Raw genomic sequence first — 19,408 nt, forward strand, 5'->3', positions numbered from 1 at the left:
GAAGATTGTAGCATGCATTATATTGGCGTACGGCTGCATTCCATTCCATATCTAATGGATTCTGAATACACTCATTCTATTTCACCTTTTCATCATCTTCACTTGTCCGATTTTTAAGTTTTGGGCTCCGCCTAGAAAGGGGGCTGGTCCTCATAGGAGTAGCATTGGCAGGTTTTTAATAGGAAGTCTCTGTTGATAAAAAGCTATGCACATACCATATTTAAAAACAAAGAAAGTCTTCCAGAAGCATCAGGCACAACGAGAGAACTTGTTGCTCAAATGGACATTCTTCATAGTAAATGGTAGTCCATTCATTGGCTGCGCCTGATAATTAGTCACGTGACGCCAAGACTTCATCGGAGACTGCCAAAAGCCATTGATGTCTCCATCACTCTCAGTTTATCCCAACCTATCGCGGTCAATTGGCTCGCGCATGTCACAAGTAGACTCATGTCTTTCGGTAGACATGCCTACCGGCATGCGCTAAAACCCGCTGCTACTCCACCCCTCGATCACCTCTGGATCAGTGATGACCTCCTCGCGGCAACCTTCCGCCGGTTTGCGAACGGTCAGCGTCGCCATGGCAGCTGTGTTCCTGGACCTCTGGAGGCACGAAGACGCCTAGCTAAGCGAAGAAACACGGCTCTCGCAGGATTCACAGGGTCAGCGGAGGATATTGCGTGTCTTTTCGGTCGCAATGGGAGGGAACACATGAAGTGGACCGACCACCCGTGGCAGAGAGCACAGCTCGAGACTCAGGGTACGCCTAACAAGGAAAACCTTCAGATCCAATTGAATGCTTACCATTTTGAAGATTTGAGAAGTTACTCAGTAGCCACCGCCGAGGCTTCCTTGCCGTTTTATGACCAGAATACCGAACCCGCCGACACCTTCTCCGATAACCCCCAACCCTCTTCCCACGAGTCGACCCCCGCTTCTCGAGCTGGCCTTCTAGATGACTTTCTGGAGCAAAAAAATTGGGGGCTTGAAGATACCAGGGACTTTGCGCGTCAATTGAGGATTGATCTTCAACGCGAACCCAAATACAGCCGACAGATCTTCGACAAACTGCTATCACGTTCGACCACAGACCTGAAGCACGCAATTCAATTTCTAGATGACCCGTTCCTGAACACGCGAGGCTCTGGGAATTATTTTGCTGCCGTGAGCTTGTTTGTGCAAGCTAAAAACAAGCGATCAGCCCGAACCGCCGTGCTGAACTCGGTTTGTCGGGCCCTTGAATTGGGTCTCGTCCCAACAGACGAGCTCTGTCTTATCGTCGAAGCTATACCCAAAATCATCGTTGAGCGAAACCAAACTCTTGGAGAATGGGACCAGAAGGCATTGTTGAAGCATTACCGGTCTATGTGGAAGGCCATAGGTCGCTGCACCATTCTTGGCTACCATGACTTGGAAAGAGAGCTCGTTGACGTCTGGCTTGCCGAGCTTGTGAACCTGCGCAGCTTGCGCTTCGCTGAGGAAGTTGTTGTCGCCACCCACGACGCGAGCTCCGATAGTCGCTGGCCTGCGACCTTAGTCATGGCGCAACTAGATGAGCTTGAAATGACCACGTCTCTGCCGACTTTCTATCAGATGCTGAGCCAACTGGATGCCGACTGTGCCGCCAAGTGTATTGTCCAAGTCACAGAGTCCTTAGCGCTGCCTGGCACACCAATCCAGAGTCGATACCAGTTGCTAGATCGATGGCGACACTGTCTGTCGAATTTGTCAAATCTTCCGGCTCTTGCAAACTCGCAAGTATGGCTTGATTTGCCATTTGCCTACAATGAGGATACCTCAAAGACAGAGCAAGCTCCCCGGATTCTGCCTGTACAGCAGGAAATCATCCTTCGCCTGTGGGCGTTGCGAACATTAAGTCGGTCCCTGGGGCCTATGTACCACCAAGGTCCCCGGCCTACTGACAAACCGATTTATTTCCTGCTCGGATTATACGAAACATCCACGAAGAGTACGGATGGATCTTTCTTGTCGGACCTGATGCGTGGTATTCACACTTTGAACCTCCCGTATAGCAGTTTGCTTCTGCTTGCGGTGAATATCAAAATGAAGAAAAATATCACGAAGAATGCTCGCAGAACACTCGAGAAACTGGAAACCTCGCAAGTTTCCCTAACAGATGTCTGGGCGGATCCATCGACTTACAATGGCATTCAAGCCCTGTTCCACGGCACATTTGAGCAGATGTTCCGCCGCCTTGACATCACAAGCCCGGAGTCTGCGGAGGAATGTTTACATCTTGCCAGAGTAGGAGATTCAAAGAGCATTTGGTCTGTTTTGAGACTGCTACGCAACCACACGCCTTTCAAGCTCTGCCTCAACAAAGCTTGGGTGCCTCTGCCCCACCCTGATGAGAAGGCCCTTGTGCGCTATCACGCCGGTCCTCGGGATAGTCAGAGCCCCGATCCTTACGCTGCGGTTGACTTTGTCCACCGTCTAGCTGTTGCCATTTCCTGCTCCAACAACTTGACTCCCTCTCGGTCTTTTCATCTCATTCATCTTTTGTATGACTACCTGCGCCGACACGGTGGCCCCGTATACCCATCGTTGGTTCAGGCCATGTATCATGCCGGTGTTGTGCGATATCGTCGTGAAGGGCGTCGTGTGTCGCCCACGCAGTACGAGTACATACTCTGGATTGTCAGCAAGTTCGAAGGACGTGAGGTTGCCAGACAATTGAGAGCGCCAGCGCAAATTGGGTTGGGAAAACCTGATCAGTGGGATGACTTTTAGCTTCGACGATTGCATCAATGACTTCCCTGCATCGAAGATCTCAACTAGCGCTGTACCATAGAGACACCCGATGTATCCATACCCCTGGACGGACGCATGTATCTACTCATTCGATACCCATTCTGATTGAATTACGTGATTGCATTCATACTTCCAATAGTCCTTAGAACTCCCAGAGTAGTACGCTCATTTTGAATACAACGGTACTCCATACATTGGTGAGACATAATCCAAGTGTATATTAAATCATCTTAGAAATAGACCAAGAGCCTGCGCCTCATTCCTGTCCTAATCTTGACAGAGTCTAAACATCAACTTCCATCTTCTCGCCAGCAGCCAAGTTGTCATCTCCGGACAAGGTTTCAATAGTGACATATTTCTTCATATCCTCCTTGCTGATGACCTTTTGATTCAACCAGGCAGTTGTGCCGCGAGGGAAGCGGTAGTTGCGCTCCTTCTGTCCACGCTCGTTGGGCTTCTCGTAGTTGCGGAGCAACTGGGTGGGCTTGTCCTTCTCGATAACACACACGTCGACATTGCTACCGGAGCCGAGATCGTTGAAGATACCGGCCTTGATGGCTTCGGCGCACAGAGCAATGGCACCTTCCTTGTTCAGGTCTGGTTGCCACATCGACTCGAACACCGACATAGCCGCCAGTGAGCCGGATCCCATCGTCACGTATGGCAGCTTGTCTGTCGAACCGTGAGCGTGCACGGTGTACAGCCCGACGCCGGTAGGGTCCACGCCCGCAACCACGAGGTACGCTCCAATGTGTCCCTGGTATCGGAAAAGGTGCTGCTTAAGCATGGTCATGCATGTGATAACTCGAGGGTCGCGGCCGGTAGATAGGGAGTGCAGCTCAACGTTGGAACTGATCAGGGCGGTGGTGAACTCGGTGTCTGCGGCAGTACCGGCGCCGGCACACCAGATCTTAGGTGCGATGTAGTGGAGCTTCTCGCAGTTCTATTTGCGGTGCCTGTCAGTTTCTGAAGGTTGTGGCAGAGATAGACCATTATGGGCTCATGTTTTGGGGATTAGTCGTACCTTGTCTGCTACTATAGGGCCGCTGGTAGCTCTGGTATCTGCTGCGATCTAATCACCGACGAGTCAGCCTCCATTGATTGCGCAGCATCCGAAGCATTCGAATCAGTTGGAACCATACCACAACACCATTATCGTAAATGCAACCAACAATCGTCGTACCAGTGCTGGTGGCTTTGGGAAGGGGAACGCCCCTGGCATGAAGAGCCGCGTTGCGGTTGTAGTTGGAGAAGTCAAAGCCCGGCATCGTGACGACGCAGATGGTGCACGACCAGAGATGAGAGTGACAGGTGAAATTGAAATGATCAGGTCAGAGGGATTTCGTAGGAAGGAGTTGGTGTAGAGAGGCGGATGAGGGGATGAGAGAGGTGATGGTAGAAGTGAAGTCGTAGGGAGCGTCGAGCTGTTTGGAGTGACGAAGCTCCCGCAGCCTGCTGGTTGTGAGCCTTATTCTCCAGGCATCACAGAGAGCAGCTTGGTATTTTTGCTTTGGGCCTTTTCTGTCACCTATTTAATCTCATATCTTCTCTTCTATCGAATCTTCTTCTTTACAACGCCTCCAATCTCTTCTTTTGCGCAACTCACCACTTCTCTACACTGCGAGGAGCCTGCTCAAGATTTCGGAGCGTCGAGCTACTTGGAGTGACAAGCTCCCGCAGCCTGCTGGTGGTAGGCCTGATATTTCAGGCACCACAGACCGCAGCTTGGTGTTTTTGCTTTGGGGCTTTTCCATTACCTACCTCACATCTACTCTTCTCTCGAACCTTCACCTTTACAACCTCTTGAAGCTCTTCTTCTGCGCAACCCACTCCTTCTCTACAGAGAGGAGCCTGCTCAAGATTTTTGCGCGCACCTTGACCTTATTCAATCGGAGTACTCAAGCACCCCGACCACGTTCTTTCTCTTCAACTCCACCAACCTCTCCATCCCTCAATGCACCAAAGCTTCGCTCACCACTAAGCGGACACCATCGTTCAGTTTCCGCTGACTTTGAGCGTCTGAAAATGGCGTTCAGTTTCGGCTCCTCCGCCGGCCCCGCTGAGGGAGCGGCGCCAACAGAGCTCTCAGAATTCTATACGGATGTACGTCGCGCCACCACAGCTTTCGCGTCGGTTTGATAATGTTACCTCTAACACTCATCTCAGGAAATCGGATTCAAAGGACTTTCTGGCGATGCGAACATCCGCCTTCTCCCCACCTCCTGGCCACAAGACGCACTACCCTCCCCGAACACCTCTCTCTTGACTGTCGCGCAAAGCAAAGGCATCGTTGTTGGCGCTGGCCCCGACTGCCTGGTTGTCGCGACCACCGACTCAATCAGGAAAGCCATCGAGGCTCCTTCCACGGGCGAAGACAAAGTGAAAACTAAGCCCTTCGAGCCGCAAGCCACGATCCCGCTTCCCGCACGCCCAACCCATGTGGCCTTCACAGCGAGCGACGATGCGTTGATTCTCGCGACGGAAAACGGATCTCAGATCACAGTTTTTCAGACGGACACTTTGCTACAAGGCAATTCACAACCAGCGTTGTCGGTTCCGACAAACGGCGTGTCAATACGGTTCCTTGCACCCAATCCAGATCCCACTTCAACCTTCGTTGCATTGGTCACCACCAATGGGGAACTCCTCGTCGCAGACTTGAAGGCTGGAAATCTGATCTCTGGTGCAAACGGCCCTATACTCCGAAACGGTGTTAGCTGCGTGGCATGGAGCAACAAGGGAAAGCAGCTTGTGGCTGGTATGGCGGATGGAACAGCAGACCAGATGACCCCAGACGGCACAAACAAGGATCAGATTCCTCGCCCGTCTGATCTGCAGGGCGATTGTCATGGTAAGATACTACAGCATTCTTCCTTTGTTGCTGTTCTAATGCTCACACTTCTATAGTATCATCTATCGGATGGCTGGAGAATGATGTATTCTTCATGGTCTACACCCCGAATGTCCCGGAAGACGACATGGGAATTCCCGCGTCATTCTACTACATCATCACGAGACGGAAACAGGCACCTTTCTTGATCCAGCAACTGCCGGAAATCTGCTCGACAATGGGATTCATGATGAAACGTGCACCGGCATACCAGTTCATCGTGAGGTTGCGTGACTTCAAGCCACACTTGAAGGATGTGTTGATGGTTGCATCAACTGCCTCGTGTGAGATTGGTTTGATTGTTCGGTCTGATGAGCAGCTAGGCGAAAATGCTGCTGGGCAATTTGCGGTCGCGATCGTCAACGACGATATCAAAAGGGCATCTGCTCCCCTCACCGACTCGGGTGATGAAACGTCGGTGATTGGCTTGGCTCCTAACCTGTCCAGCAGGGAGAATGTTCTTGCACCCATCATGGGAGAGGACATTCAGGAGAGCGCAACCCCCCTACCGGCGCTATTGCTTCTGAACAATGAGGGTATTCTCTCATCCTGGTGGTTTATCTACACGGAGTCTATCCGTCAGAAAGTCCCTTACTCCGGCCTTGTCTCAGCCAGTAAGCCTTCACAGATGCCATCACAACCGGCTGTCGCACCTTCAGAGCCAGCTGCTGCTCCCCCCGCACAACAGCAGCCCGCCTTTGGCCAGTCGTCATTCGGTAGCCCATCACCATTTGGCGCATCTGGGTTTGGGAAGCCATCGAGTGGTGCTACATTTGGAAGTCCCTCCACGATGGGAGCCACTGCCTTTGGAAAGCCATCTGCTCCGTCATTTGGAAGCCCTTCTGGCCTTGGTGGCAATGCGGCCCCGGCATTTGGGAAGCCTTCATTCGGCACTGGAACCGGCTTTGGTCAGACTAGCTCTCCAGGACAGCCCGCATTTGGCAAGTCAGGATTCGGTGCGGCAAGTTCGCCTTCGCCGTTTGGACAGCCTAGCACTCCAGGCAAAAGTCTCCTAGGTTCCGGAACTGGTGCGAGTGGTGGTGGGTTTAGCTCTTTCTCTGGAGGCGCTGGAGGAGGCGGGTTTGCTGGGTTCGCGGCTGCAAAGCCAGGAGACTCGCCTTTCGCACAGGCTTCGGGTGATAACGCATTCGCAAAGGCATCCGCCCCTTCGCCTTTTGGAGCCAAACCTTCCGGCGGCACAGCTTTCCCACCGGCTAAGACTGCCGAGGTGAAGAATCCATTCGGATCTGGAGCTACATCTGAATTTGGATCTGCTAGTGGTTTTGTCCTTGGATCCTCCTTCAAGGGTGATGGCACAGCTGCAAACGATCTGCCCAAACCAGAAAAGCCTTCATCGGGCGCTCTATCATTTGGCGGATTCGGCGAGTCGATGTCTCTGTCTAACAAACCAAGCACTCCCGTGGAGTCCATGGATGACTCGGAGGACGTCCCTGCAGCTCAACCACCTAAGAGCCAGCCAGCTTCGCTATTCGGTCTTCCGAGCAAGCCCGTGGCCCCGGCTTCATCTTTGTTCGGTGCGCAGTCAACGCAACCTGCCAAGTCGCCTCCTCTTGAGACAGCCAAGTCCAGCTCGGGATTCTCGATGTTTGGGACCAGTTCTGCTGCTACACCACAGTCACCTTTCCAACCTTCGTCTCAAACACTGGTCACCAGCCCCCTATCTGCACCTTCCGATGTAACGGCCACTCCAAAGAAGGAGCCATCCGTTACCACCCCTACCTTTTCCTCGCTGGAGGCACCATTGCCACCTGACCCCACGAGCAGGGCTAGTTACGCGCCCGGAGACACGTCAGCTTCGTCGAATGTCTCTAAGAGTTCCGTTGAGGATGCTCCTCTTCCCCCGGATTTCGTCCCCGAGAAGAAGTCCTCCCTCCAATTTGACGACGCACCTCTCCCGCCCGATTTCACCACGCAAAAGAAGGCTTTGCCAGAGGTAGACGACGCACCGCTGCCTCCTGATTTCATGACAAAGCCCATCAAAACGGAGAGCCCTCCACCGGGACTTCCTGAGGAGGTTCCTGAAGAAGCGCCATTGCCCCTCGACCCTATTACGTCCAACGCAAAAGCCATGCCGACAGAAGAGGCTGTCCCTATCCCTGAGGGCTCCGATGCCGAATCGCAGGATGCCGATGAGTCTGACTTCAGTGACAGCGGGGAGGAGATTACGCATGACGAAACCAAGATCCCGAGCCCTAAGCTTTCGGCTGGAACGTCCTTTGGCGGTCTGTCTGATAAGAGCTCTACCGGTGGATTCTTTAGTGGGTTCTCGAAGGCTGCACCGAAAGAAGAACCAAGCCAGCGTCCCCGACAGCTATTTGGTGAGATTTCCAAGCAGCCTGTCCTTCCGCCTCCAGCACCAGCGATTCGATCTGGCCGTGAGCCCTTCCGCTCACCTAGTCCCACTCGGATCAACCCGCAAAAGAGCACGCTGTTCTCCCGGAAGCCAGAGGGCCGCCCAGCTGGAAGTGCGCTAGCTTCAAGAAAGGCTTCCTTGACTCAGATTGCTCAACGTGAGGGTCAGCTACGGAAACCCAGTGATGCTGCCAGACAGGAGCGTGCTCGCGCCGAGGCATCTGCCCTGCGTCGGGCAGAGGAAGAGGTTCTTGCGCTTTCCGACGACGACGAAGATGATAGGCTCCGTGCCGATCTTGCTCGCCCGGTTGAGCCTGTCGCTACGCTTGATCCATTCCTCCCCCATCAGAACTACACTGGTGATACTGTCAAGCCCGGCATCCCGGGAATGATCGAGCGACTCTACCGTGATATCAACTCCATGGTAGATACCTTGGGCATCAATGCTCGGTCGCTGGATTCTTTCCTACAATTCCAGCAGCCTACTGACAGCTCTGACGCGGACAAGTGGATTCACATCTTGAAGAGTGACGACCCCGCTAATGTCCTGGATGAGGAAATTCTCCTCCAGGATATAGAAAACCTCGAGGATGTGGTCGCCGCGATCTACAAATACCTTGAGGAGCACCGTCTTCCCGACGCGGAGGAAAAGCTGAAGGAGTCCCGAGACCTGGCCACCGACAACATTGTGAAGTTGCGAACTCAATTTGGTAGCATCCGCAAAACTCTAGATGCGCTGAATGACACTGGAGTCATTCTCTCGGTACCGCTTTCTGCCGAGCAAGCTACAATTCAGCACGATTTGCGAACCATGTTCATAAATCTTCAAGCCAAGATGGCGGAACTCGAAGAAGGTGTGTCGATGTTGCGTGCTAAGATGGCCGAGTCCCCACGCCCCAATGGAGCTGGCAGCAGGAAGCCGCCTACCATGGGAGCCGTCACGTCGACTATCGACACTTTGATGGGCATGGCCGAAAGAAAGAGTAGTGAAGTGGATGTTCTGGAAGCTCAACTCAGGAAGTTAGGGATTGACACCTCTTCGTCTCGCCCGGCCAGCCGTGAGGGGTCCCCATTTACTACCCCCCGGAAGAACGTTGGTCGTTTCCCGGCCACACCCGGCTCTCGTGGATCTATTGATGGCAGTGCTTATCATACCCCTGAGTCTGCTTCCCGTGGGGTTAATTTCCGTGCCAGTATCAATGGCTCCGCGAAGCACAGTCGCCTGCGCAGTGTTGATGTTGCAGGTCCCATTACATCTCGCGAGGATACTAACCAGTGGAAGGTGAAATCTCAACGCAGGAAGCATTTGGTTGCAAGTTTGAAAGGTGCGATCGAGAAGAAGGAAAAGAACGTGCGGGGAGTTGATGAGTTCTAGATCGTCTGAGCTTTTAGGCCCCGTGATAGACATGAGGAGGCAGATTGGACGGATCCTCTTTTCCCTTTTCCCAGGATTGGCATATGGACATTGCGTTGGTTTTGATTTATTTTTTACGTCCCAGGCGCAGTTTTTGGATTGGACTGGGGAGGGCTCACAAAGTTGGAAGCCCAGTACTGATGTACATAGATGCTTTGCTTTTCAAGACACTCATGCTTGTTTTGTTTTATTTCCTGGGGTTTACAGTAATGTAAAGCACCGGCCACTGACATCATTTGGTGGGTGACATCAGTCCCACCGACTTCGAGACTCCATCCGATAAGCTTGTTGTTTTAAGCCTCGCAAATCAAACTTTCCTTGATTACCTGCCCCATTTTTCTTCCCCGCGTAACGATCCGCCATGTCCCAAGTTAGTAGTGAGTTTATCTTCTTCAAGGTCAAGTGCGATGTCGAACCGGAGGATCCTGGCAGTGACTTGGGCGTCGGCCTAATGAGGGTCTTCCTCGCCACCAAGCAACAGAGCGGCCACCATAATTCAGCCTGGGGTCGTGCGGTGGAAGATCCGAATATGATCGTGTGGGCGATCGGTGCGTGATGGATAATCTTTGCTCTATTTAGGAGTTACTGTTACTAAACTACGAATCTATCAGACTGGACTGACGCCCGGTGCTCAATAACCGCGTCGCTTTTGAAGCCCTTCCTCGCCGAAGACGACGAGCGCATAACTGCAATCTACGCAACTCTGAGCCCACCGAGCAGTAGCACCGATACATTAACCAAGAACCCGGTGACGGAGCTCTGTTTTCTGCCGTTCCCCAATGACATGTCGGCAAAAGAAGCTCGACAGCTGGATGCCGACTTGATCAATTTCCGTACGGCGTTGGTCGTGGAGCTACCACAGGAACAGGGGCCTCGCTCCTGGGCGATGGGCCATGTCGACCGGCCGAGTACAGTGGACCACGCACAAAGCCCCAGTGGGCAGGCTCGAGTGCATTTGCTTGCCGTGGGATGGGAGAGTGTCCGGGCCCATTCGAACGCCAAGAAGACCAAAGAGTTTATCGACAGCATCAAGCCGATTCGGGAGAAGCTGCTTGCCCCTCCCGTGCCTGGATTGGAAATGAAGCATGTTAGTTTCCAGAAAATCTGAAGTATGGTGATGTTGAAGGGCATAGAGTGGAAGGCCAGCGTGGGAGGGGTTTCTTGCAGTTGAGGTTTCTGGTCCGCAAGATACAGGGACTGCTGGTGAATTGGGTGATGAAACAAATGATAGAAAGATGGCAACTGTGCTACAGCTAGGGTAAGAGGGCAATTGGGTAAAAGAGAATAGGTGAATTGGTTATTAAGAGGCAGGGATCGGGGAACACGCCTCAAATAAGATACAACAAGAAAAGACTCAAAAACACCTGTGTGAGATTGAAAAACAAAAAGAAAACAGAATCATCATGAACCACCGTAGACTTTTGGAGCACAACGCCGGTAGGGCTCCTAGGAGAGAAAAGGTTGTTGAACTTAGACACGGTGCTTCTCGCTTTCTGTAAGTTGCGGAAAGGTTAATGTTAAGGACGAATGTTTCTAGGGGATCAAGGGTACTGACCAAGTCGCGAGTAGAGCATGTACAATGCCATCTGGTTGCATTCCTGAGTACCAGTAATAGTCACCAGACGCTCGTTGCTGTTCTCCTGAGGCTCGTTGATCTTGATCACACTGCCGCTCAGGTGGCGTATTTCGTTGATCTTAGCACCTCCCTTACCGATAATGGCACCCACCATATCGTTGGGGATGAAGATCTGCTGGGTCAGTGGCTGGCCGGGCATAGCACCGCCAACGGGGGCAGGGGCAGTGGGAGCGCCGCCGCGGCCGGCGGCAGGCTGCGGGCCACCCACGTAGGGGTTGGGCTGGTGGGGGGTAGCGCCAGCGTAGGGAGTGTGCGGGGCGGCACCATAAGGCATGGCGGGCTGGGCAACGGGGGCGGGAGCCTGACCCTGCAGATAGGGGACGCCATACGCACCGGGCTGGCCGCGGTTGGGGTGGGGGTGGTTGCGCTTGAAGGTGTCTGGGTGGCCGTATTGGCCGCCAGCAGGCTGGGGCACGTATGGCACCACCTGCATACCACCAGGAACGGCACCGGCGGGCCCACCGCTGCGAGTAGCATAAGCCGAGGCTGCAGGGCCGCCGAATCGCTCAGTCAGCTGCTCCACCAAGGTCACGGCAACATAGTAGGTCGCAATGTGGACGGCATCGGCGACACCAAGGATGACCAAGGAACGCTCGGTCGAGAGAGGGAGGCAGGCATCGGAAGCGTTGAGACGCGCACCGGAGGCCTCCTGGATCTCGCGAATACGGCTACCACCCTTGCCGATGATGGATCCAATGAGAATGTGGGGGATTAGCAAACGCAGAGGGTACGTCTTGGACTGGGCAGTGGAAGGGGCATCGATGGGTTCGTTGTTCAGGGTACGAATGATCAGACCGAATGCCTACGTGGGTTAGCTACTCGAATTTCTGGGCTCGCAACTGCAATGGAACGTATTGAAACCTACCTTAGCTACTGCATCCTGGGCGCCGCTCACGGTCAAGATCCGCTCGACGGCACCCCGGGAGTAGTCGCTGACAGTGCACTTGGCGCCGGACATACGACGAATCTGGGACACGTTCTCACCTCCCTTTCCAATGACTGTGGCAGCCTCGGGGCTGGAAATCACGGCACGGATGTGGACCCAGCTCGACTCATCCTGTGGAGGGTGGGAGTCGGTCTGGGAACCAGCCCGCTCACCGTGAGAGGCGGTCGACTGGATTGGCTGGGTCTCAGGGTGAGCCTTGCCATTGGGGGCATCGGGAACAACGGTATCGCCCTGGGTATCCTTAGTGTCCTCAACGGACGGGATCTGGGTAGTCGACACTTCGGTCTCGGCCTCGGCCTCGGCGTCACTGCGTGCTACTTTGTCGAGGGCAGGGCGCTTAGCCTCTGGCTGGTCGTTGGGGCCCGAGGGGGGAGGAAGGGTCCTCGAGAGGACGCTTGGTCGATTGCAGGTTGGATGGAGAGGCGGACATCGTGTTCACTGTGCTGATCTGTCTTCACTTACGTGGAAGAAGTCGGATATCAAGAATGGAATCTGTTTTCTTCGTTTCTTAAGATCGTCTATGTACACCAGAGGTTCCCAAAGAAGGTGCTGGTGCTTAGCGATCGATGGGGAGGGAATCTGGTGCTGTGGAAAGGCTGGAAGTATGTGGAGAGAGAGACGGTGTTGGTGCCGACGGAAGAAAATGCAGAGCAATGGTGAGGATGAAGCTCGTGAGTTGAAAAGCAAAGGAAGCTTCACGGGATATGCTGGCGGGAATTGTTCGAGGGTAGACAGCGAACAGAGTGTAAAGGAGATGGAAGGTGTCGGGTGTTGGATGCGACGGGTAGGGAGAGGGTCCAAAGTAGGAAACCAGGGAATGCGCAACCTAAACTATAGCTGCCTCCAGACGGGTGATCGCAAAGAGGAAGCGTAGAGGGAGAATAGGAAAGGGGACGCTAGGATGAAAGGGGATGAGGAAGTGAGAGAAGGCGCGCGATGAAGAAGGTGAGTAGGTGAGAGCAGGAAGGAGCCACGAGGAACGAGGATGAGGTGAAGTTCGGGAGGTTCCCCGCTAAACCCATCTCGCGCGTCACGTGATATCAACGCGTCGCGACTGTTTGGCTCGTTGACGTTGGATCATGTCGCACAGCTCTCAGTTCTTGGATACACACAGGGCACGGGCTCAGAGCAGACATGGAGATATCAGAAGAGACAGTGTCAAAGATTCAGAAATTCGTTCAGAACCGACAGGCGGCGGAGAAGGAGGCCTCCCAAGAGCCGTTTAGTGCAACGGCCCTGCATGCGTATGCGCGACGCCTCGATGGGACCTTACAACAGCTGCAAGAGCAGGTTCGGCGACAAGCAGATGAACTGAAAAAGGTGAATAAAGCTTCACAGACCCAAAAAACCGTATATAACTAACGCTCGGAATCTCATCTAGCTTCGAGAAAGCCGTGGCTCCCATGGTCTTTCGGATAACTATGACGACCCTTGGATGCGCGTTTCTCAAGCTCGACGCGCCAAAAAGGCATACGACTCTCTAGTAATGAATGAGGATGACTTGCCAACCACAGACTCTGTCTTGCCCTCACTGATTGCTACCGAAGAAACCTCCCAGCTGATCAATGAGGGCAAGATGTCCATCCTGGTAACCGCAGACAAACTATCTGCAGATCGTGAGCGCTTCCGCATCGAAGAGGCCAACCTGCGTGATTCTCGTGCAATCTCATCCGGACTTCGCGATAGAATCCAACGGATTCGCAATGCCAACACCCGAAAGCAGGAGCAGACACCTTCCCAAGTAGCCCGGGAGGTTGTTCGAGAGCAGAAAAAGAAAAACAAAGGCCTTGACCATGCATCTGATGGGCTCAAAAAGTCGCTAGACAAATTCATCGATGAGTCTCTGGCGCCGATGCTCGCGGCTGAGGACCTCGGTGGTCCAACAGTTGGAGATGCTCTCGAGGTGTCTGACGCGACGCTGAAAGCGGGTTATACAGCCCATGGGAAGCCAAAGAAACAAAAAGAGCCTGTTGAGCAAGAAGATGGAAAACAACAGCGGATTGACCAATTTCTTCGTCCAAGCAACGATGGCTCAAACCCCAGAAACAAGCGAGAAGCTGCGGCGACGGAGGCGCATGAACTACTCGATGCTCTGCTGGAAGCCGGGACATCATACATTGATTTAAAACGGGATTCGGCAGCCTCGCGATTCCTCGTACGAGCCAAAGTAGCCCAGTTTCACCCGCGAGACGCGAGACGCTTACGACTGATTGATTTTGGTCGATCACTCGGTGATTGAGTTTGATGAGCTGTGGAATTCCCTTGCGGAAGATGGTCATTACGTCTACTTTTATCCTATCCTAACCCTATCATAATCCTTCACAAGATACAGAGACAATTCACGCTTTGATCCATGGGTAATTGCAACCCCGCTGCCGTTGGGGGAAATGAGAAACGCCTATCGATGCTCCCATGCGTAGACAACGCCGAGTCGTGGAAATTTGCAAAAAAAAAGTAAAAAAGGAGATAAAGGAAACATTCAAATAGGCATCATTCCAATCGTAGATTTGGAGGCTTTAGTGGCGTTTTTTCGAGGTGCAGCCGAGGACCTACTAGGGGCACGATCACCACTGGACTTGGCTCTGGATCGGGCTCCCTTCCCTTTCCAGGTGCCGCCTGTGGAGCCACCATTCTTTCGTCGGGGTCGCTTCGTGTATGCGCGCTTGCCACCCTTTGAGCTCGACGCTGCCGGACCGCGCTCGAAATCATCACCCGGATCAAAGCCAGGTGATGGCGGGGGAGGGAAATAGCGGCTGGTGATGTTGTCGGGAGGGTTTTCCATTGGATAGTCCAGGTCAAGAGTCGTGTTTTGGTCCACGAAGAGATCATCGTCACTGTACTCATCGCTGCTGCTGAGGTTGATGACATTGTGATGATTGGGGTCTGGAACAATGCCGTTGCTCTCTGCCTCATCCTTCAATTCGTGGTAGCGGCGCCGGGCATTGTCAACCAGCCTCAAAATTTGACGGCCATATCGTTTCACTTTATCAGAATCAATTCCGGGAATAGCAGAAAGCTCCGAGATGTCTATAGAGCAATTAGTTTTCATTCACCACCAGTATCATTCCATTCTCAGACTTACTCTTGGGGAAAGTGATGGCCATATCACGCAAAATATGGTCAGGGAAGGGCTGAGATCGGAGGCCCTTCTCCACAACAATCTATAGGAAAGATGTATAAGCACGGGACAACTATCAGTAGCACACAACGGGGTCTTACCTCTTGCAAATATCTCTTGGCCGTTACCTCAAAGTCCTCCACAACGGCACGATGGAGATGATCCAGCCGTTCCATCTTCTGATCGATTGTGATGGGAGGCCCCACTGCATGGCCATTCTCATTCCGCGACCTGCCTGCGACTCGGAGGGGCTCAAAGCCATCACTCTCGTCATCGGCCGAAGGGTCATTGACACGTTTGCTTCGCTGTTGAGATCGTGCTTGGCGGCGATCATGGGCGGATTGGATAGGGGAAGACACCATTGTGGATTGAGGATAACTCTGGGTGCCGGATTTTGACTTCTGCGTTGGTTTTGTCGCTGCCTTGCCTTTTCCATTGGGAGACACGCGCACTTGCAGATTCAACTGGCGCTGGCCGGTTTCAAACTCCGTTGCACGCCGGCCAAGTTTGAGGTATTGAACAGCGAAGTCCTTCCCGTTGATGACATTATCCTCTGCTAGGGCATCCTCTCCTAGGAGACGGTAGAAGAGTCGCTCTGCTTCACCTCGATCCAGATCAGACCCCTTTCCGTACCATGGAAGAGTCTTGTGTGAGGGAGATTTGGCCCTTTTCAAGTCGCCGCGTAGTATATCCACACAGTAGAGTACAGTTACTTTCTCCCCCTTGTCGCCTTTCTCATTGGTTTGATTCTGGAACCACCGAACGATGTTGATGATCCAAGCAGCATGCTGAGAGAAGTCGTGAACCTCGAACACCAAATCAGACTTGCAGTTATCACAAGAATTGCCACAGTCTTCACGGCGGAAGTATTCGTTGAAATATGCGAGAACTTGCACACGTCTGCAATCACTGCGATTCTCACAGAATTGGACGACATTGCGGAGCATGTGTTTTTGCCGAACTTTCTGCTCGTAGCTACCATCGCCATCATCGATCATGCGTTTGAGTGTGGCAGCGTCCTTGTACCCGTAATACAGGTAGCAGCCAGAGCGTTTACCGTCTCGACCAGCACGTCCAGTCTCCTGATAGTAACCTTCCAGACTCTTGGGAATGCTGTGGTGCATGACAAAACGTACATCAGGCTTGTCGATACCCATTCCAAAGGCAATGGTGGCAACAATAATATGCCATTTCCCCGCCTGCCACTCCTTCTGCACCTTTGTTTTGTCATCAGATTTCATGCCAGCATGGTAATGCGCGGCCCTGAGTCTGTACGTATCGCGAAGGTCCTCTGCAACTTTCTCACATGTCTTTCGCGACAGGCAATACACAATTCCACACTGATTCTTGTAGGATTTTTTAATCGTCTCGGCAATACTGGCAAGGACTTCATTGTTCTTCCCTTTAGGCCGCACCTCATAGGTCAAGTTTGGCCGGTTGAAAGACTGCAAGAATACCTCGCATCCGGTCATCTTGAGATTGTGGATCACATCAACCTTGACATTCTCAGTTGCTGTAGCAGTCAGAGCCATGACAGGGACACCAGGCAACTTGGCTCGGACTTCGCCCAATTCCTTGTAATCAGGTCGGAAGTCATGGCCCCACTGGCTGACACAGTGTGCCTCGTCAATAACCAGTCGTGCCAGCTTGCCCCGGCGGTGAAGATTCTCAAGAGCTCTGACCAATGTTTGGTTCTTGCTGATCATCTCAGGTGTGATGTACAACAGTTCCAAGCCTTCGGCATCACCATTAGACAACTGACCAAGAATCCACGACCGCTCAGTCTTGTCTGACTCGCCATTCATCAAGAAGGCCTTGATGTTCAACTTTCGAAGATGATCCACCTGATCTTCCATCAAACTCAAAAGTGGAGAGACTACAATTGTCACACCATGTGTACGGCCACCCGTCACAATGGAGGGAAGCTGATAACACAAAGATTTGCCTCCACCAGTTGGCATCAGGACGAAAGTATCCTTGCCGGCAAGAGTTTCGTCAATGGCTTCTAATTGATTTGGACGGAAGCCACGCAGATGAAATCTCTCCTTCAGGACCGTTTTCACCTCCTGAGACCAGGGATGATTAGACCAGAAATTGCTGCGGCCAGGTGATTTTTTTGGAGGAGGCATGCGAGAACTGTTTCCAGACGTCTCTGCAAATACTTTGCGGGTCTGTGTGGGCTCGCGCACAGGCACCTGCGGTTCGTTGTCAAAACTGCCAGCCACTTCTAGCATCTCATCATCGCTGTCACTCCAATCAAATTCGTCGAAGTCTAGCGTAGGTGAAGCCATATTCCGCGAGACAAAGGGTATTTCTTTCCGGGGACTTGCAACCGACTGTTTGGGTCTCTGATACACGGGCGGTGGCTCTCTGGACGTCACCCGTTCAGACTGCTCCCTGGTACGCGAGATGTGAGCTGGCGCATCTTGGAGATCTTCACCAAGCTCTGCGGCAAAATCGAATATCTTGGCCCGGGGGATGAGTTCGCGGATCTTGGACTCTACCTTCTCCAGCTCTGCCTCTACTACTCGGCTCTGTGAAAGCTCGGGAAGAGTTGTTGGATCCAAGCCCTGGGAAATGACACGCATGACATCCCGCTTGAGGTTTTCCTTGCGAGCTAAGCAGTCACTATGTGAGTGTTTCTGCCTTTGCAAAGACTCAATTGCCTGAATCTGGGAGACAAGGCCTTTGTTTGCGGCAATCAATTCTGGCGCTGGTCGACCCGCCATTGCCTGTTCGTAAACAATCTCGGCATTCTTCTGGAGGGTCTGCTGTAATCGCAGAATTGCCTTCTCGAAGACTTCCGAAGGAAGTGCTGTGAACTTGAAGATGTTCTCGTCCTTAGCTTGTGAACTTGGCACCGACACCGTTGGACCTGACGATGGCGGCTGGGGTTTTGGTGGCTTTTCTTTGGAACCCTTATTCTTGCGCGCAGGTGATAGTGGCCTGTTGCTAAGGACTGACTGAGACTGCTGTCCAACAATCGGCTCGGGTACATCATTTCCATCATCCGAGGGGCTCACTGCGGGGAGCTTTGGATACAGTCCTGTGTTGGCATCAATGATGATGTCGTCATCATGGAACCAACTATCACCAAATGGATCCTCTTCATCCGAGTCCGCGATTGCGATTTCTCGTTTCCGGCTGCTTCGTGGGAGGACTGGCGAACTAAGTTTGCCATGCTTCACTCCGTTTGCGCGGTCTCCTCGGCTGACTCGACTTGGTATCTCCGGTATGACGTCTTTTGAGGTGGATGAGCCACTTGATTTTAGAGGCGATCGGAATTTATTCGTATGCTTGGAGGGCGACAGAAGATCTGAAGTATACTCGTCGCTTTTCCGTTTCTTTCCTCGTTTTTCAACCGGTGTTTGGCGCGATGTAGAGTCCTCAGCCCACAGGCGTCGTGGTCCTGCCAAGTCGAGGTTTGAAGACGTAGGTAGAAATCGATCAGGGTCTCCAGTCAAATCAATGGACTCGATTTCATCGAATGGGCACGTTGCGAGTTTGCGATTCGATCGGATTGGAGTGGCTTTTGGTCGCGTGCTCTTCAAGGATGATTGGGGCGGCTCAAGGAATGATTCTGCGCGTGAAAGATCCACGTTAGGTCTGTGATCTGTTGTGGTTCTCATAAGCGCGGCATACCTTGAACTACACTTCTCGATGAAGAGGGTTTCTTGATGGTGGGTGAACTCGGCGGCCGTGTATCGCCTCGACTGAGCATTCGAGGTTTGCTCTCGGATGAGGGCGCGAGCATGAGTCGTGCCATGTTCTCATCTTTCACGTCCTCGGCATCCTCGAGAAGTTGATCTAGAAGTTCGGTTTCGTCGGATGGCGAAGTGGGTTGTTGAGAGACGCGACTTCCGGGATCAATTGGAGGGTTATCGGCGGACAACGTGGGGTACAGGGACGGGCCTTGTTTCAGTAGCCATTTGAGGTGTACGGCGAGATTATTTTTCGTCATGGGGGCGTACGTCGCTCATGGCCTTCGTCTGTGGTGGTTTTCGTTATCTGGTTGCCTGGTGATCCAAATGGGAAACTCCGAGACTCCGCGCCCATCGCGAGGCTATCGAGACGCGTTTTCACGTGAGCGGTCAAGGCCACTGATAAGGCTCGCAGATGCTGGTCTCAACTCACCACTACCCTAGAAATTGAAAAATTAATCCTAAATATTTGTGATTAATTCAGACATAGTATGAAGAGTTTATCTGAACTGGGAAAAAATAACTACAATCTAATTAGGTGTGTTTTGAGTATGTAGG

General features: G+C 52.7%; 7 protein-coding genes across 7 annotated transcripts; 4 read left to right on the top strand and 3 right to left on the bottom strand.

The window, feature by feature from the left end:
* Positions 1-450: 450 nt before the first annotated feature.
* N7473_002872 (uncharacterized protein) lies at positions 451-2,751 on the top strand (the record flags this gene model as incomplete). The annotated part of the gene is made up of 1 exon (XM_057148812.1): positions 451-2,751. One exon carries the CDS (start codon positions 451-453, stop codon positions 2,749-2,751), a length of 2,301 nt encoding a protein of 766 aa, XP_057012466.1.
* Positions 2,752-3,055: 304 nt separating this feature from the next.
* On the bottom strand, positions 3,056-4,040 carry pup1 (proteasome core particle subunit beta 2; the record flags this gene model as incomplete). Its single annotated transcript, XM_057148813.1, has 3 exons — positions 3,056-3,715; positions 3,797-3,844; positions 3,915-4,040. 3 exons carry the CDS (start codon positions 4,038-4,040, stop codon positions 3,056-3,058), a joined length of 834 nt encoding a protein of 277 aa, XP_057012467.1.
* Positions 4,041-4,581: 541 nt separating this feature from the next.
* On the top strand, positions 4,582-9,410 carry N7473_002874 (FG-nucleoporin NUP159; the record flags this gene model as incomplete). Its single annotated transcript, XM_057148814.1, has 3 exons — positions 4,582-4,875; positions 4,939-5,623; positions 5,680-9,410. Coding segments are annotated over 3 exons (4,710 nt in total), but the record flags the coding sequence as incomplete, so codon positions are not given.
* Positions 9,411-9,810: 400 nt separating this feature from the next.
* Positions 9,811-10,557, top strand: N7473_002875 (uncharacterized protein; the record flags this gene model as incomplete). Its single annotated transcript, XM_057148815.1, has 2 exons — positions 9,811-9,997; positions 10,061-10,557. The coding sequence occupies 2 exons, from the start codon at positions 9,811-9,813 to the stop codon at positions 10,555-10,557; spliced, it is 684 nt and encodes a 227-aa protein (XP_057012469.1).
* A 362-nt stretch (positions 10,558-10,919) lies between these two features.
* On the bottom strand, positions 10,920-12,461 carry N7473_002876 (telomere maintenance protein PBP2; the record flags this gene model as incomplete). The annotated part of the gene is made up of 4 exons (XM_057148816.1): positions 10,920-10,942; positions 11,005-11,887; positions 11,951-12,375; positions 12,425-12,461. The coding sequence occupies 4 exons, from the start codon at positions 12,459-12,461 to the stop codon at positions 10,920-10,922; spliced, it is 1,368 nt and encodes a 455-aa protein (XP_057012470.1).
* Positions 12,462-13,165: 704 nt separating this feature from the next.
* N7473_002877 (uncharacterized protein) lies at positions 13,166-14,287 on the top strand (the record flags this gene model as incomplete). The annotated part of the gene is made up of 2 exons (XM_057148817.1): positions 13,166-13,351; positions 13,413-14,287. The coding sequence occupies 2 exons, from the start codon at positions 13,166-13,168 to the stop codon at positions 14,268-14,270; spliced, it is 1,044 nt and encodes a 347-aa protein (XP_057012471.1). The 3' UTR covers positions 14,271-14,287.
* A 223-nt stretch (positions 14,288-14,510) lies between these two features.
* Positions 14,511-19,110, bottom strand: N7473_002878 (uncharacterized protein; the record flags this gene model as incomplete). The annotated part of the gene is made up of 4 exons (XM_057148818.1): positions 14,511-15,058; positions 15,114-15,192; positions 15,251-18,729; positions 18,792-19,110. The coding sequence occupies 4 exons, from the start codon at positions 19,108-19,110 to the stop codon at positions 14,511-14,513; spliced, it is 4,425 nt and encodes a 1,474-aa protein (XP_057012472.1).
* Between the last annotated feature and the right edge of the window lie 298 nt (positions 19,111-19,408).

Source organism: Penicillium subrubescens (genome assembly GCF_028828155.1).
Source record: "Penicillium subrubescens strain IBT 31985 chromosome Unknown utg000002l_segment0_segment0, whole genome shotgun sequence".
In the NCBI taxonomy this organism is placed as follows: Eukaryota; Fungi; Ascomycota; class Eurotiomycetes; order Eurotiales; family Aspergillaceae; genus Penicillium; species Penicillium subrubescens.